This window comes from Rosa chinensis, chromosome 7, assembly GCF_002994745.2.
Source record: "Rosa chinensis cultivar Old Blush chromosome 7, RchiOBHm-V2, whole genome shotgun sequence".
Taxonomy (NCBI): domain Eukaryota; kingdom Viridiplantae; phylum Streptophyta; class Magnoliopsida; order Rosales; family Rosaceae; genus Rosa; species Rosa chinensis.
Genome location: NC_037094.1, coordinates 60,484,268 through 60,502,584, shown reverse-complemented (window position 1 = coordinate 60,502,584; position 18,317 = coordinate 60,484,268). Strand labels below are relative to the sequence as shown.

Genomic DNA, 18,317 nt, shown 5'->3' with positions numbered 1-18,317 from the left:
GGTTCATAACACACAACATATATAACTCATTCTTTGTTGTCTAAGGTTCATAACACACAACAGATATTATTCATTCTTTGTTGTCTGAGATATGTAACACACAATGGATATAACTCATTCTTTGTTGTCTGAGATTAATAACACACAACAGATATAACTCATTTTTTGTTGTCTGAGATATATAACACACAACCAAAGTGAAATTTTCTCCCTTGTCTGTTGATTCACTCAGACAACAGAGATGATTTTATTTCTGTTGTGTGTTATGAATCTCACACAACATAATTTTGTTTTCTTTTGTTGTTGGATGTTAGTTCACACAACAACTATATTTGATTAGTTGTGGTGTGAATATTGTAATCAAATTGGGTAACAAACAATGACTATTGTAGGAGAAGCCTCAATTTTGAACTCTTTTACAGTCATACAACACATTGTTTTGTATTGTGTTGTATGGCTGAATATTAGACAGTAATTACCACATAAACAGTACTGTAATTCATATCATTCAATTACCATTTTTCAAACATCCATACATTCATGTAGCTAGATAATGTACCAAACAAGAAAGCATTGTTGGCTAGCTATACATGAATACAATGTTTCCAAAGAAGAAGTTTGAGTTCGATCAAAGTTGATAAAACTCCAACATGAGGTAAGTTTGAATTTTTGCGCAATGTTTACATAAAACTTGGGTTTCAGAACCTGAACCCTTCACTTTTCTTCATAGCTTTAGATGGAGTGATCAAACCTGCAATCGCAAGGTCTTGTGCCCTTCACTTTTTTCATAGCTATAGATCCTGATGCTCCTGTGCCTCTTGCTACTCTCAACTTTTGTTCCATCCTCAAGATATTTAACCCCACACTTACAAGGTCTCCTGTACATGATGAAAATATCTAATCACCACAGTAGAAGTATAAGCAAATAACAAAACTCTAACAACAATTGCCAATGTACAATGTTATGATTACTTCCATACCCTGTTACTGGATCAACAACTTGCACATTTGAGGCATGAAGAGGAGCTTTGATAGTAAATATCAATCCCGCCTTCATGACCTTGGCCTTGCTTATATGTTTCTTATGACCATCACCTGTAGATGAGATTGGAACACAATTAACTTATAAATATAGAAAAAGACAAGAGGCAGAGAAGGAAGAATCTTCATGGCCCTCACACTGTCTCCTCTAAGAACCTTCCAGTGCCTAATTAATTAGTTTCTTAGCTTCTTTCCAAATTTGAAACAAAATCAGCTATCTATAGAAGCCATGCACAATTATTAATACCAAATAATGTGCTCTTACATAGTTGATTAACAGCACTTTAAATCCCATAGAATAAGAAAAAAACATACTTTTCTATCACCATGAAGATTCATGTGCATGACTATTAACAAATTACTTTGGCATAGCTACTAGAAGTACTAAAGGCAATTCAGTTACCTTCTGTTCAATTCTAGGAACTTTAAGCACTTTCTTATTCACCTCTCTCCTTCTGCAAGAATCCAATAAACAACGTTAGCACTTACCACTATGTCATATTCCATAACCATTGCCTGGCAATTGATAAAGCAATACCAGATGCTGGAATAACCCATCTTGCTCTCCTTATGATTAAAATTGCAGATTGGAGAACTTACAACCAGAGCTTTCTATTGCAAAGTTATGAAACAGGGCTATGAAAGATTAAAATGGTGTTGATCTATTTTCCCGATGTTTTTAAATTTCAGTAACTTAAGAACATGTAAGTGCTTAGTTAAGCATCTTACCGTAAAACTACATAATATGCAAAATATCTGAATAAGCCTGAGAAAATTTTCTGTCAATTGAAATACTGACCCATTCACCAGGGCTAATTAAGCGAACGATAATATTTGGAAAATCTTTCACATTCACTAAACACTTCACCCTTTGCTGCCCAGCACCTGCAATTGGTTTTAAATGTTTGAAGGCTGAATCAACTATTTTCTATTGAGCTACCAAGCAATAAAGTTGGGAAATCTAGTTAATAACAACACACACAGATACTGGTATAGGGATATAGAAACAACAATAACAAAGAACAAACCTTCATACGTACAAACAAAAATATCAAGCAAAGTGTACACATTTACATATTTATGCTAAAAGTATTCTGTGGCACAGCTCCCAGAATGAAGATTGTTGGAAAAGTTTCTACAATTATGTGTCACGAACAGAGAAGGATAAAGACACAGTTAACCCTTTCCCACATCAACCATAGCAAAAAAACTACTTCAGTAACTTCATATTAATACCAAAATAATGGGTCTTAACATCTTGAAAATGATACAAAAAAGTACATAAAATAACAAGGCAACTGTTTACCTCTAAGATTATATTTTCCAATAGGAGAACCTCAGTTCTCACTACTATCATAGGCCACTACAGATAAATGATACACCAGCCATAAAGTTAGATGATACACCAATAGAGACTACAAGATTTGTTGTGATTTGACTTGGATGATCTTTGAAATAGAAAACGAATGTTGGGTCATTTGTTAAAGAGGTATACCTCTGCCAACTTAACCAGTGTCAACTCTTAGAACATGGGCACAATTCTTCCCCCTACAAATACACAACCATTAGCATTTTTTTTCTCTATTGAAAAAAAGAAAGAAAGAAAGAAAGAGAGAGTATTCAAATATTGAAACATTCAATAACCGGTAGCTATTGCAATTTTTTCTAACTCAACACCACCAACCCATCTGACAGCAGCCAAGTTCCTGCAATTCAATGTATCCATAAGTAAATGCAAATGACATGATAGAAACAGCGACTAAGGGCATAATTCTTTCTCCTCCTCTCTCTTTTCCATGACAGTCCACCAAAGAAAACCAAAAAGATTCTTATAATTGACAGAGAAAGTTGTTATAAGACAATATCAAAATCTTATACTCAGCCATTAGCATTAAATCCAATGCTCCAATCTCAAATTAAGAGTTCAACTTTCACAAATCTAGAAAGGGAAAACAAGACAATTCCAATGAAACTACATGGAAACGATAAGACAATAACATTATAATTAGAGGTAAAGAGCGTTACCTGGGCCTTTTAAGTCGCTAAAAACCCCATTGAACCCCACATCCAAGACACTAATCTGCAAAATTCAAATATAAATATAATCAACATCTGTTCATAAGTTTGAATATCGCAATCCCTAATTTTTTAGAACAAAAACAACACAAAAACAAGGTCATTATGCTAAGCATATAGCAACAAGCCTGTATAGACGGACCACTAAGCATATAGCATTCTGTGAAATTGCCAGCAAGCTAAATCCAGGATATAGCATATAGGATTCTCTCAACTCCGTTCACTACGTCCAGGATATTAAAGAAAAGTAGTTCGATTCAATACGAGCAAAACATACGAAAAAATTAACGAAATAAAATACAAATTCAAACCCAAGTTTAAAATCCAAAGATAAAAGGAAACAAAATATACTTTTTATCTTTACCTGGTTAGTGCCAAATAGCAGAGACCTAACCCTGCACTTGTGGATGCCGCAGCAATTACTGACATGAATATTGGCAGAGGAGGCTAGATTTTGGGCCACGAAGCCATAAAACCCTAGGGAGACGAAGATCGCCATAAGAGCCAATTGAAATAGGAAGGTGAAGATTTTGGTACAGTGCGGTCTTGGAGATGAAGAAAGACGACCTAGAAAAGGGTAACAACAGCCAGGGAATGCCATTTTGGTAGCAAAAGACGGCAAACTGGTGATGGTAGAGTTGAATTGAAGGTTGAGATTCAAATTGGGGAAGCAATTGGATGAGATGAAGATTAGGGGATTTGAAATTTGAGGGTTTTGGATGAGAGGATTAAGGGAAAGCTCTGAGCTTTTGGCTCAGAGGACTAAGAGAGAGGGTTCGAGAGAGAGAACTGAGTGTGGAGAGACAGTGTCGAGAGCGTCGAGATCGTAGGGTTTTGTTTTGTTTTTTTTTTTTTTTTGGACACGATGTGGCAATTAAACCTAGCAAAACATTCTCAAAGTTACTCCCACAACAGAAACTGAAACAAACTATTGTATGAGTGCAGTACATAAAATCAAAATGCCAAACATAGAGGGAAACACTATGCCAAAAAGGCCTTCAGACGACACGCATCAGACGACATAAGTTTTGTTTTATGTCGTCTGAGTTTTTCAGACGACATAATTTTTTTTTCTGTCGTCTGAATATACACTAAAACCATACTGGTTTATTTTGGAAAAATGGTGAGCATTCAGACAACACATTTGTGTAGTTGTAGAAGGTGGTGATTTTCTATCTCAAATTTAGATAAATGGTGAGTATTCAGACAACACATTTGTGTAGTTGTAGAAGGTAGTGATTTCCTATCTCAAATTTGGATAAATGGTGAGCATTCAGATAACACATTTGTGTAGTTGTAGAAGGTGGTGATTTTGGAGGGATATCCATGCCACAAGTTGATTGAGTATTTTCCCTCTCAAATAGCCACGCCCTAGTTGACTAGAATTCGTGACATTCAGACAACATTTAAATGTTGTCTGAGTGTGGGTTTTAAAATTTTCCAATTTATTTTGACACAAAGGCGCCTTTTTTTTGGGCCAAAAGTTAAACTTTTCACACTCGCGGCCTCCTTTCCCTCTCCCTCAGTCCCTCTCCTTCTTTCTTTGCTCTCATCTGCCATCTCTTCCTCATCGAACAAAACAAATTATGGAGCTTAGATTCTTTAGCTCTAAGCAAAAAAAATTCACTCACCACGGATGGGTAATTTTCTCTCCTTTTGATCTGTCTATGGCTTTTTCATTGTGCTTTTTCCAAAACAGAAGATTTGGGAAATTTATCAGAGCTGACAGTCTCATCTCTTTCTCTCCTTCCCTTTAATTCCAGTGATTCAAAATTTTGTTGTGTGTGTGTGACTGTAAATTCGATATAGGGATTTGGGAAGGAGTTGTTGGAGAAGGAGGTGACGAAGGCTGCAGAGCCGCTGCCATCTCGCACACTAACCCCATGAACCCAAGACACCCATTTCTCCAGAATGCACTCAACTTCTTCTTCACCAATCGTTCGCTGCCACTTTAGGGCTCGCTGTCCCTTAACGACACTCCGGCCTCCGTCGTTGATTCCAAGAGCGGTGTGTTGTTTCCGTCGGTCCTGGCCGGGACTCAGCGACTTCTGGGAATTGGGTTGAGGAGAAAACTCATGCTGGGTTTGTAGAACATCGATTTGTATTCATATGGTATCATATTTCTCAATCACCATCGCTTTCGGCCTCCCTCCGACCCTCCGACTCACCATCGCTCTCACCCTCAATCACTATCGCTCTCAGCCTCCCTCCGACTCACCATCGCTCTCACCCTCAATCACCATCGCTCTCGGCCTCCCTCTGACTCACCATCGCTCTCACCCTCAAATTAGTTGGTTTGATAACGTTCACTCCTCCAAATTAGTTGGTTCGGTGATTGATCAAATTGATAGAGTTTGGTTCTTTTTTGGTGTTTGTTCTTCTTTAAATTGAGATTTTGAGTGGATATGTGCATATTTTGGTCCGTCTAACCATCGTCGCTGCGAAATTTGTGGGTGTTGGATTGGTTTTCGGGTGCAGCTTCTGGGATTTCTTTACTCCTTCGGTTCTTCAGCTCAGGATTTCTTTCCCCAAAAAGGTATACATTGAAGGTATACTGAGTATGTGTGTTCTTCTGTTTGAGAATTATCTTCTTTCTAGGTTGCAATTGAGTATGTCTATTGAAGGTACAAGTATCAGTTCAACCCATTCAGTTCTGGAAGGTACAAGTAAATCCAGTTCTAGTACAAGTTCAAAAGGGAATCTGGAAGCCTAAATCTTATATTGTTTACTGGGTGCAGATTTTGATCATGTTTGTTTGTTTGGTTTGATAACAAATGTTCTAGGGTCATGAAAAAGTGTGGGGTTCAGGTTATCTAATAATACTGGGAAATTGGCAGGTTTTTCAGCTTCATAGGACTGTTGATTGGGTCTATACTCAAGTAGATATCGATTTGATATATGAATATTTGAAAGCCTTGTGTGTTAGTTTTGTGATTGAATGAAGTTTAAGTGACCTTAGTTAATGTAGCTATTGGCCTTTACTTGAATCAATCCGCTTTTTGTTTTGTTTGTTTGTTTAGAATTAATTTATTTTTGGTTGGAAATTACTGGAGCTGATCGTGTGTGTGATTGAACCAAATCAATAAAGTGATAAACAGATAGCAATTAGCAAATCATAACTGTTGAAGAGTTATAAATTTGAAGACTCGAGCAAAGGCCTAAATTTGAAGAGTTATATGTTACAGTTATGATTTTGCTAATTGCTATCTGTTTATCACTTTATTGATTTGGTTCATGGTTTTTGACTTTTTGTTTAAGCAGAAGGTGCAGGGGCTTCTTTGAGTCTTGCCGGGACAATGCTTGTATTCTACCCTGTGAGGATTACTGAAAGCAAGAGTTCATTGTTACAGTTTCAATCTTTCACGAAATTTGACTACTTGATATGAACAAGTGAGAGTAAGGTAGGTGGATGTGTAAGTATGCATAAGAATTTGGGGGTTTTCTGTTGATTGTGTTTAGAAGAGAAATTAATCCATCTAATACCAAGACAAGTTTAATAGGATAAGTTTCCTGGGGATTTAAAGAAAGAAATTGTGGATAAGAGATAACAGAAATTTTAAAACGAATTAAAGGAAAGAGAGGATTACTGGCATCTTATGTTGAATGAGGAGTGATGATTGATAGTTTGGTTTGATTTTACCTATTTTAATATGCTTTCTTGTTTTCTGTCATCTGTTTGCCTCTTTCCATTTTGATCTGCAACTGTATAAAGATTAAATAATCTAATCTTTAGTGTATATTTCGGGTACTTCAGAATGACGATGGTGGCTGGGGACTACACATCGAAGGTCACAGCACCATGTTCAGCACAGCTCTCAGCTATATTTGTATGCGTATTCTCGGAGAAGGACCTGATGATGGGGGCCAAGACAATGCTTGTCCAAGAGCTAGAAAGTGGATTCTTGATCATGATGGTGTCACACACATGCCCTCTTGGGGAAAGACTTGGCTTTCGGTAAGGATACCAGTAATGCCAGGGCACCCAAATCTTTTAATTTGTTCACCAAATGACGTTAATCAGTACCTTATTTCAAATAAATTATGCTAATTTAGACAAAATTGGACTATTTGGTGACTGCCAGTATTCATTACACATATAAGTTATATTTTTGTCCCGAGGAGGAGACTAGTTGCAATATGCTTAAAGACTCAAATGCTGTGCTTATAATTGTACGAAAATAATTTCTTGTAGATACTTGGTTTGTTTGATTGGTCTGGAAGCAACCCTATGCCCCCAGAGTTTTGGATTCTTCCTTAATTTCTTCCTATGCATCCAGGTAATTAATTCCCTCTGAAAGTAGTAAGTACTCTTTTTGTAAGTACGGTTTTTCTGTTTGCCTCTGAAGTTTACGGTTTTTCTGTCAAGACCAGCAGCTCTGATTGATAACTTGATAAATTGGAGGTGTTTTTGTAAACTGGTCCAAATACTTTTAGCCTTGGAGATGCTTTAGGAATTGCGCAGCACCACGATGCAGTCATAGGCACTTCTAAACAGCACACAACAAGTGACTATGCAAAGCGCCTGTTTATTGGTGCCTCTGAGGTCACCAGCTACTATTTCTGTAAATTTTTCCTTATGAGTTTCCTATTCTCCTTGAAGGCTAAACTCGTGACATTGACATTTATAGGCAGAAGCTGTTGTCAGTGCTGCTCTATCATGCCTAACTACAGGTAAATCAGGAGAGCAATGTAAGGACCCAGCATTGACTTTTAGCCAGGTAATTCCAGGTTTGTGATTCACTTACCTAATTTGTATTGATGGAGTTCCTGTTTTACTGAGAAGCAGTTGTGCTATCCATTAAACAGGTTCTGGTGCATACATTTTTCGCCCCGAGTCCTTTCCAAAAATTGTGTCAAGATCAGTAAGCCATTTATCCATTTTTCATGTGATTCCTAAGCTTCAATATTTTCAGTTCACTGAATTTCAGTATAGGAGAATATATGTGTATAATCACAGGTCACAACTTGTATAATTCTATAGTAATGTACTATACTATACATTAACACTTATGCATGGTTCTTCACCATAAATTTCTAAATTGCAAAGTTTATTGAACAGGTAAACTTGAAGGTCTTTCGTGGACCACTAGTCGATGAGATTCACCAAGAGTTCAGTTCATGGATCTATCAGGTCAGAGAGTTGGAACTCTTCTGGTATCCGAGATCCTTAATTAGCGGCCTAACTTGTTTATGTTAGTCTCTCCATTATTTTTGGAGATAGTAAACCACATTTTGATAAATCTGGGCTTGGATTTGTATATCATGTGTGCAAGAACTATATACTGTATAAATATTGAACTACTAAAGTTCTGGAATGTCTTTCATCTGCAGCCTATGCGTGATCAAAAGGTAATATATCTCCTCACATATTCTTTATTACATTACAAAATCAATGTTACTGTTGAATGCAAGCTTATTTTAAAAGGGTATAATAAAATTTCAAATTAGACAATTACCAGAATAGAAAAGAATATGGAACTGATTTGCCATTCTACTTGTTTATGTAAACACGGAGAAGTACAGTATTGTATTGGAGTACAACTTGATGGCAGTCAGCACATTGAGCCTCTGCATAACTCTATTCCTGAAGTTACAGTAAAAGAGAGTGAAAAACTGGTATGGAAGATACATTGTGCACTTTTCAGATGATTGCGATCATAAATATTGAATGTTCTTTTCCTTAAATTGTTTGGTTGGTTCGTTACGCAGGTCAAAGAGACTGCAGTTAATGTTGATGAGGCAGCAAGAGAGAAATGGAAAGCGAACTTGCTGAAGAAAATGCAGTAGTGTGTGATGCAGAAATGAAAAGTGAATTTGCTGCAGAACTAGCACAAGGAGATGCTTTCACTGACTATGGTTATATAGACAAGATATATAGACAATATTATTATTACTTACTAGATTGAGGTTACTTTTGGTTAGAATTGCTGGATTTGATCATATCTGGATATGGATATGTACTTTTGGAAATGTTTTGGATTGGCAATGTAAGAACTGATGGCATTGATATATGACAATGTTATATTTTGGATTTGTTCAGGATATGAATGTTCATATTTGCCACAAAGTTACTAAAACAAAAGCACACCAAAATGTGTGGTTGCAGTTGAACAAAAACAACACAAAAACCAATTAGAAGTCTATTGTCTTTTTGGCATTGGGACGACAGAAAATTGTAGTCTAAAGGGCAAAACAACAACATAAGTTAGACGAAAGTATTGGCTAAAGTGTATAATAACAACAAATAAGTATGGTTGGAATCAATCACAGACAATATAAAAGACCTAATAAAAGACCTTTCACACAACATTTAAGTGTCGTATGTATGGACCCTAGAACGACACTTAATTGTCCTCTGATGCTCCTTACAACCACATATAATTATCGTTTAAAGTAAATTAGCACAACCTTTAATTGTTGTTGTATGAGATAAGAGACTACATACGAGGTTTCATATTTCTTATTTAAGGGCATTCAGACCACACAAATAAGTCTTGCAAATATGCTTCACACAATAGCATTTAAAAAATTCTGTGGTTGTTTTGTCTATCAGACAATACAAAACGGTTGTTTGAATGCTTTTAAAGATACAGATCACAATGTTCCCAAAATGCAAAACTCATCAGACAACACAAGATTTTTAGTTTTTTATGTCGTCTGATTTTTCAGACGACAGAACACTTATGTCGTCTGATGCCCCCAAGAGACGACACCGTACTAGACGACACATTTTTGTTCGTTCAGACGACAGAACAGTTGTGTCGTCTGAAGGCCTTTTTGGCATAGTGAAACATTCCGCCTACAACATTTTCACTCAAAATATTGCCGCCTAAGTTCCCACTTCACACAACAGAAACTATGACTTCAGTTGTCCAATTTCGACAGCTTGCACTTTGTTTACCTAGTGGAAGACATTCAAGCAAGCTTCCTCAAAATTTGACATCCGGTTTTCAATCATACAACGGAAATTTGAAGCACTGTTGTACCAAGTACCCCAAATTTCAGATTTCAAGAGGCAACTAAGACTCGAGAGTGGAGGCAAATCTGCCGCTAAATTTTTTAAGACTCAGACGACGGACAATATTTAATTCCGTTGTGCAATGTAGTTCTGATAAAAAAAGTTATCACTTTGTTGACATTCACACAACAGAATATCACTAATACCGTTGTACAATAGAGCTTACTTAAACACACAATAGATGATTTCTGTTCCGTTGTGTGATTAGTGTTGTGTGATGGCCTTTTTGTAGTAGTGTGAGACTAGGCCCAGTTGGATGGATGAAATCATCGAATACAAGTGGAATGGGACATTACCAGTGGATAAGGTCGAAGCACGACAGCTCAAGCGGAGAGCAAACCGCTACAACATACAGAATGGCAAACTCTAACGCCAGGGGTTTACTCATCCCAACCTCCGATGTCTGACCCCAGAAGAGAGAAAAGACGTGCTTACAATGATACACGCTGAGGAATGTGGAAACCACTCAGGCGCCAGGTCTTTGGCCAGTCGCACAATGCGACAGGGATACTTTTTTCCCACGCTCGGCGAGATGTTAGTTCAAGTACATCATTGTCACCATTGACTACAACAGCAAGTGGATAGAGGCGGAACCACTGACGGCAATAACTACCGCCAAAGTAACTCACTTCCTCTGAAAAAACATCTACTGCCGGTATGGCGTCCTCCACACAATCATCACAGACAACGGCACCCAGTTCAACAACAAGGAACTCATATCTTTCACCGCCAACCTGGGCACCAAGATGAGTTTCGCATCTATCGCTCACCCCCAAACCAATGGTCAGGTCGAAGCAGCGAACAAGATAATCAAGAAACTGCTAAAAAAGAAACTAGACGATGCCAAGGGTTTATGGGCGGAAAAGCTCCCGGAGGTTCTGTGGGCCATCAGAACAACCCCAACTTCTGCCACTAGTTAAAAACCATTCTGCATGATGTTCGGAACTGAGGCCGTCCTACCTATTGAGGTAACCCAACCTACCGCTAGGGTCTAGGGCTACTATTCTAAGACCAACGGCGAGGGCATTAACCTCGACATGGACCTCCTAAAGGAGAAACGACACAAGGTCCACCTAAACAACTTGCAAAATAAGCAACGGGTATCGCGTTTCTACAACGCCAGAGTTAAAGTCCGGAACCTCCAACTAGGGGACTGGGTAATGAAGGAGATCATTCCACCACCACCAGCGCTCTGCCCAACTTGGGAAGGACCTTACAAAATTGTGGAAGTCGTTAGCCCCGGCACCTTCTACTTAATGGACAAGGATGGCCTCACAACGACCCACCCTTGGAATACCGAACACCTTCGGTATTATTACAAATAGTCATGCCGCTACCCAAGAGCATCTTGACTTAGCTAAATTTTTGTTCCATATTTAGCTAGGGGAAGCTACCCAACGGGTACAACCCCGCTTTTGTAAACGCTGATCAATCAGCTATCAATGAAATGAGGAATTATTCAAACCATTGTCACTCAGTCAAAGCACAAGAATTAACTGGCAACGCCAACAACATTCGGCGGACTACGTCAGCTACATCGTGCACTTGGGAACAATTTTAATTTCTTTAATGTTTCGTTGATCGACAAAAGCCCAAGTCAAAACTCTAGCGATATGTCAACATGAAAGCAACGCAATCATTGTAAACAGACCCACTAAAAATTTCAAGGAAACTACGATTCATTATCTAGGGTCGGGACTACCCGCCCAAAAAATACCGTCAAGGTACACAAAAAAAAACAAAAGCCTTAGCGGCATTACAAGAAAAGAAAATAGGTAAGCGCAGGGTCATGGGCTCGAATGATCTTTAGGGATTGTTGGGCGCAGCAGCTTCTTCACCATCCATCGGTAGCTGCCGATCGACCAAGTGGCTTATTTGGTTAGACCCGTGGGCAGTGGGGCTTGGCGTCACCATGGTGCCATCCGCACTGGTGTTGGCCGCCATAAAATCTGCACAGGAGACTTCTGAGTAAGTTGGGGCGGCGTCTGCAAACCGACATCCGCCACACAACCACCGCTCTCACCACTTCCTGAGCGGACACCCTTAGCTTAAGTGGGAACCACACTGCTCGCGGAAGCTTCCCTTTGACTTGACGGCTCAGCAGACTGGGACGCCTTAACCCAATCAATGGCGCCTTTCTAGTTCAACAGTTAAAGGTTGCGGTGGCGCCAGCCTTGGCCTCCTCCATCATCGCCTACTTGTATTCCGCAGACTGCTTGAACGCCTCCACGGCGGCGGCCTTAGCACGGCTCCTCTCCTCTTCCCGCTGGGCAATCTCACCCTCAAACCGCTGCACCTCCGAGGACTTGGCGGCAGAATCCCGCTGAAGGATCTCAATTTCTTGACCTTTGCCACCAGTTGATCCTTCAGCAAGGCCATGTCTTGCTCCAGCTGTGACACACGGTCATTCCGCTCAAGGTCCCGTGCGATGGCGACATTCAGCTTGCCACGGGCATCAGCAGCATCGCACTCTGCCTTGGTCAGGCACCGCCCAACTTCCGGCAGCTTGTCTTTGGCTTCACCTAGCTCCCTCTAGAGACCGCTAATCTCCTCCCTAAGCTGCGCTGGGTCCGAGGCTGGCTCGACGCCGCCAGGAACATCTCATTCAGCCCAACAGAGAGATGCCCGAAGGCGAGCTGAAAGGCGATTGATCAATGGCAATCGAGTGGACAATCCCCTCAAGGTCGCCGAACCCTAACCGCTCACAAAGGTGAAAAAGGAACTCCCGCTCTGGGTCAGTCAGGAATTCAGAGTATGCGGCAAATGAGTCCACGTCGCTCGTCTGCACCTCCCCGCTGGGGGCTAGAGTCACTGTGGGCGGAGTTTGCTTTGCCTTCTTCTACTGGAGGACCCAGATGGTCTCCGTGCCAACTTCGCCCTCCTCATTGGGGTCGTTCTGCCACCCCTTCCTCTGCAAAACCGCCAGTGTAGTGCCAGGGGCGACATGCCTCGTTGTCATCTGCGGCTCCAACCCCACAATGGTAGGTGGGGCCTTCATGGGCACCGCCCCCCTGTTGGGATCCGCGCCGATTGGTGGGCACTTTTTCTTTTCGCTGAGCAAGGGCAGTCGGAGCATTGCTCCTGCTGGCAACACTATAATCGCCGCCAGCTCTAGCTTAAACGACTGGCAGGCCGTCGGCGCCGAGATGAGAGTCGTGCGGCAACGGCAGCACCACTGGGGTCTCAGACTGGCTCACCGCCAGGGTCTGCGGATCCACCGTAGTCTGCTCGGACGCCAGCCTACCCGCGTACATGGTCTCCAAAAAATTATTCATCTCTGCGTGATTCATGGCTTTGGCGAAAGCGTCGCGACTCGCTTTGTTACCCAGCGGAGAGTCAAAAAAAAAAAAAACAACAGGTTAGCCTGGTACAAAACCAAAGCTACGGCAGCGATCAGCGGAAGTCACTTACCAAGGGAGCGTGTCAATTGTAGATTGACCAACAATGTAGATTGACCAACAATTCCCACCCGGTGAGTAGGCGGAGATCTAGCAGGATGCAATTCTGCCAACAGCCTCGGATCTTTGCCACCCGCCACTCTTCCTCACCCGTCAGGATATAGCGCAAGCCCGCTACAAAAAAAAAAAAAAACGAAAGTCGTTAGGTTGGAACTCGGACAAGGAATCATTATACATGCAAAACCAACACTTGAGCAGTGGAGTCCAGCGACAACCTCGGATAGGTTGGAACTCCGACTTAATCCTGAACGTCGGCTCCCCCTCATTTGACCCCGCTTGGTATTCCCATCCAGCGGTTGCAACACAGAAGACCACCCGCCAGTAAGACATGGAATCTTTCAAATTCTCCATTAACTTGGGCGCCCCCTAGCGGCGACTCAGGTTCACCTGCCCACTGCAACCTTAGCGCTTCACGTACACCAACTCGTAGAAGTGCAGCACCTCCACCACGATTGGACCCTCACAATCGGACAAGCGCCACAACGAGTTGATCGCCATCAATAACCGTGATACGCCTAAATTAAGCGCACAAAATTACCCTGCAAAAGACAATTGTTAGTATAGGATAAGCAGGGATCGTTCAGTCCGGGGATTGAGGGTACTTTCATAAATTACGTTGATTGAACAAAACTATCAAAACTAAAGAAAGAAAACAGAAAATAAAGTTGACGCAAAAACTAAATGAAAGGGGGTTTAGGGTTTTGAAAACGCAAACAATATTAAAAGAAAGAAAACGTTGCAATTCTTAGGGATTCTAAATCAGATGTATGGACGTTGAGAACTTCGTAATCCACCACTAGTTATGATCAGAGAGAGACAATTTAACCTAATCTTCAATTACTAAGGCATATGAATGAAACCAATCAAGAACTTTAGGATCGCCGCAAAAGCCTTATTTTTGCCAAAATTACTTAGCACCGTGAACGCACTACATCCTAAGCTTGCTTATATGCAATCAAGGTGTAGAACGCTACCCTATCAAATTAACTCATTAAGCATACATAAACACATTAAGCTCTTTGGAAAGATTGATTTTAGAGTACAAAACTAGTGAGGAACGCCATCCTAGCATGCATTCTATTTGTTTGATTTCACCTAACATGTAGGCTTTACTACTTGAGTGTTATAAGATCGTGAACGCACTACACCTTAAAACTAGCTCCAATTACATGCTCATATTTTAGGTGATCAATCTAAGACATAAACATATAAAATATTTTATAAAACAAAACCAAACAAAGCATTCACAAAACCTTGTAATTGAGAAAGAGATTCAAAAGCTAAAACTCCATCACATAACTAGGTTCCATCTCAGATTTGAACGTGATTTTCAGGCAGGTAAAAGCTTTGATATTAGCCTTCAAAAGTCTGCAAAAATATTCTAAAAATCCCCTCAACTTGTTGCCCAAAAACAGCCTTGAAAAGTCTTCACAATCAAATCTGTCAGAAATTTCCAGATTTTCCTTATTGTTTGGTCAAATTTATGGGCTTGTAGAATGACTTTGTAGCAATCTTTCTGTATATTTCTCAGGCCTAGAATACCCTATAGCATCATTTATTGATTTCCAAACAATAATCTTCCAAAGGATACTCCCATAAAGTCTCCAAAAGACGGCTCAAACATGCTTCGCAGATAAGACTTGTCAGAAATTCCAGATTTTTCTTATCCTCTGCTCATCTTTGCAGCATCATAACTTATGCATTCCACCACCTTTCTGGATGATTCTTGATTTTAAAATGCTCTACAACATCTAACCTTCAAATCTGGGTGGGAAACTTTATGCGTGTCATGCTTTAAGTCTAGTAGAAAAGCCCTTGAAGAAGCTTCCTGAAAACCTTATGGAAACAGTCTTCTCGAGGTACCAAATTTGACCACAGCCTCCGGCTTCTTCTTTATCATTCTGGACCAAATCTTTACTTGAAGTTATAGTAGAACATGTGATCTTCAAATATTACTAGGCTTTTCTTCATGATTCCACTGGAAAGTTCTTTAAAACACCTTCTGAATACAGAAGAAAATAAGGCAGCTTCTAGTACTCTGTTTTCTGCTTCTCGGCAACTGTATTGCACGAATTTTTCCACAAGCTTTCCTTCTTGTTTCTGAAGGTATAAATGGTGATCTTTCATCTTTTGCATCACTACTATACACCTGATCCTTAACTTGCCACAATTGAGCTCCTATTTCTCCACGGTTGCTCCACAAACCTCCTAAGAACATAACAAAGTTAGTTTGATCTTTTTAACGAAATAACTAAGCAAAAGTGTAAAGGGGTAAACTATAAATTCGTCGCATTTTATGCTCCTATCAAACAGCCACATGTTAGGGAAAATTTGCCCAAAGGCGAGGCCAAACTCGCATACCAAAATTTGGAGATTTGGCAGGAGGGGAAATGTCACTCCTTGGCGGAAGATAGCCTCATGCACAGCAGCATGCCCCGCTGGCAACATCTACGATCTCTCGTCCTTCAGCGGCTGACGCAGCTTCACGATGCCTGGCAGTCTAAACACTCGCTTCAACCGGTTTACGGCGGCAACGGTCATCGCTCCCTCAGCCTCGTCCACATGAGTGCCGGCACTGAGAACCCATGCTGACTCAATCTCCTCCCCACCAGTCTCTCCCTCATCAGCGGAACCACTAGCGGCGCTATTGCTCGCTAACCGCTCTTCGCGGCTATTACTGGCGGCAGCTTATTCCTCCCCCACCCTAGAACTCTCGGCACGACCCATTGCCACCTCCCAAGGTATGGTCTGTAGCGGCTCGATGTCTAGCGGTTCAGACAGTGAGGTTCCTGCATGAGCAGACTGACGCAACGAGTCAATAAACACCCTATTCGCCAAGCCGAATGACAAGTCAGACCCGGAATCCTCACTGCTCGAGATCTCTACGAGGCTAGCCATCACAAAACCCTAAAACCCAAACCAGTCAGTTCAAACAGGATCTAAACTCACCCTTATCTCTGTTTTCACCCAAGAACATCAAGAACACCCATACCCAGAAATCCCAGAAAGTGCCAAAACAAGAACAAAATGCATCCACACTCAAACCCATATTCGACCATCTAGCAAGGCAAGAAACGGCAACCCTCTGAAAAACACACATACCCATCCCCACAACCCATTCTAGACCCTCAAACACAGCTGGGACTGCTAGAACTCGACGCAACTCGAAAACACAGAAACTGAAAAAAAAAAAAAAAAAAAAAAAAAAGAAAGAAGCAAAACCCAATAAAACAGGGACGAGTGTAAGCTACCAACCTCAAAAGATGGAAACCCTAGTACGCTTGAAGATACTCGTCTTCGCTGCAAGGGTTCTTCGACCGGCAACGGCACGGAATCGCAGAATCTTCGTCTCAGATAAGAGGATAGCTTGAAGACGACGATATTAGTTCGAAAATGCAAAGTGCTGATCCACTCAGTTTCCCCCCCTTTCATGTCAACATCAAACCAATCTGGGCCGTTCGCTAAAAAACGACATCAAACCACTGCCGTACATGTGCCTCACAAACGCACTTACTCCCCAGATTAACCGAGGCGTCGCCTCGGTTACAAAATCCATGATTACTCGCATTAATGGCGAGGAGACGGGCGTGCTGCAGAGAAGTTATTCTACATGCTAACCCAATACATGTCGGCCACGTGGCGAACGCCGTCAGACGAAGCGTCCAGCCAAAGCAACCATCGAAAAGGCAGGTCACAACTCAGCGAGGCAGTCTCCGCTATGCTCAACTCCACTAGCGGAACTTCTCCCTTGTCATCTTACAAGTGAGGCAGTCTCCGCTAAGCACAACTCCGCTAGCGGAACTTTCCCTTTTCATCTTGCAAGCAAGGCAGTCTCCGCTAAGAGTAACTCCGCTAGCGGAACTTCTCCCTTGTCATCTTGCAAGGCAGTCTCCGCTAAGCGCAACTCTGCTAGCGGAACTTCCCATTTTCATCTTGCAAGGCAGTCTCCGCTAAGCACAACTCTGGTAGCGGAACTTCTCCCTTGTCATCTTGCAAGTGAGGCAGTCTCCACTAAGCTCAACTTCGCTAGCAGAACTTTCCCTTTTCATCTTGCAAGGCAGTCTTCGCTAAGCGTAACTCCGCCAGCGGAACTTCTCCCTTTTCATCTTGCAAGCAAGGTAGTCTCCGCTAAGCGCAACTCCGCTAGAGGAACTTCTCCCTTGTCATCTTGCAAGGCAGTCTCCGCTAGCGAAACTTTCCCTTTTCATCTTGCAAGTGAATCAGTCTCCGCTAAGCGCAACTCCGCTAAAGGAACTTCTCCCTTGTCATCTTGCAAGGGAGGCAGTCTCCGCTAAGCAAAACTCCACTAGCGGAACTTCTCCCTTGTCATCTTGCAAGGGAGGCAGTCTCTGCTAAGCACAACTCTGCTAGCGGAACTTCTCCCTTTTCATCTTGCAACGGAGCACAACTCTGCTCGCTGGACCACCACCAAGTTGGTCCCAGCAACACTGCTTGCCACTTACTATCAGCGGAGGGACTTATGCCAAAGGCGATTCCCAAGGCTACGCCTCATCTTGACGACGACCGCTACGTGGCGTTATAATCAGGCTACGTCCCACCAGGACACGAGGACATGTCAACAGTCTACGACAGCCCTGATCAGGCACGTTGACCCCCGCCACTCGGGTACCAAAGTTTGGGCTCGCTACCCAACACCCTCTGCTCAGTACAACTCCCCTCAACAAAAAATATGCCGACCAAACGGAGGTCTATCTTAGCCTGGA

The 18,317-nt window shown here is 41.6% G+C and overlaps 1 protein-coding gene and 1 long non-coding RNA gene across 20 annotated transcripts; one reads left to right on the top strand and one right to left on the bottom strand.

The window, feature by feature from the left end:
• Positions 1-483: 483 nt before the first annotated feature.
• On the bottom strand, positions 484-3,973 carry LOC112180858. Of its 15 annotated transcripts, XR_005804223.1 has the most exons (9): positions 3,482-3,967; positions 3,067-3,121; positions 2,686-2,747; positions 2,537-2,589; positions 2,348-2,404; positions 1,841-1,926; positions 1,445-1,496; positions 981-1,095; positions 484-878 (listed from the first exon to the last, which is right to left on the bottom strand). XR_005804223.1 is itself a non-coding variant. In XM_040512229.1 (3 exons), the coding sequence occupies exons 1-3, from the start codon at positions 3,716-3,718 to the stop codon at positions 2,707-2,709; spliced, it is 333 nt and encodes a 110-aa protein (XP_040368163.1). In that variant the 5' UTR covers positions 3,719-3,970; the 3' UTR covers positions 2,622-2,706. The 15 variants fall into 15 exon arrangements, 1 of the variants encoding a protein (XP_040368163.1); XR_005804224.1 differs by adding an exon at positions 3,260-3,340 and having other exon boundaries at positions 1,841-2,589; positions 3,482-3,973; XR_005804222.1 differs by having other exon boundaries at positions 1,841-2,404; positions 3,482-3,971.
• Positions 3,974-4,611: 638 nt separating this feature from the next.
• Positions 4,612-8,408, top strand: LOC112176195. Of its 5 annotated transcripts, XR_005802867.1 has the most exons (9): positions 4,614-4,757; positions 4,927-5,653; positions 6,379-6,518; positions 6,872-7,072; positions 7,310-7,394; positions 7,484-7,660; positions 7,746-7,835; positions 7,924-7,979; positions 8,177-8,408. It is a non-coding gene; the product is annotated as an uncharacterized LOC112176195 (long non-coding RNA). The 5 variants fall into 5 exon arrangements; XR_005802869.1 differs by lacking the exon at positions 4,927-5,653 and having other exon boundaries at positions 4,612-4,757; XR_005802868.1 differs by lacking the exon at positions 4,614-4,757 and having other exon boundaries at positions 4,764-5,653; positions 7,492-7,660.
• Positions 8,409-18,317: the final 9,909 nt, after the last annotated feature.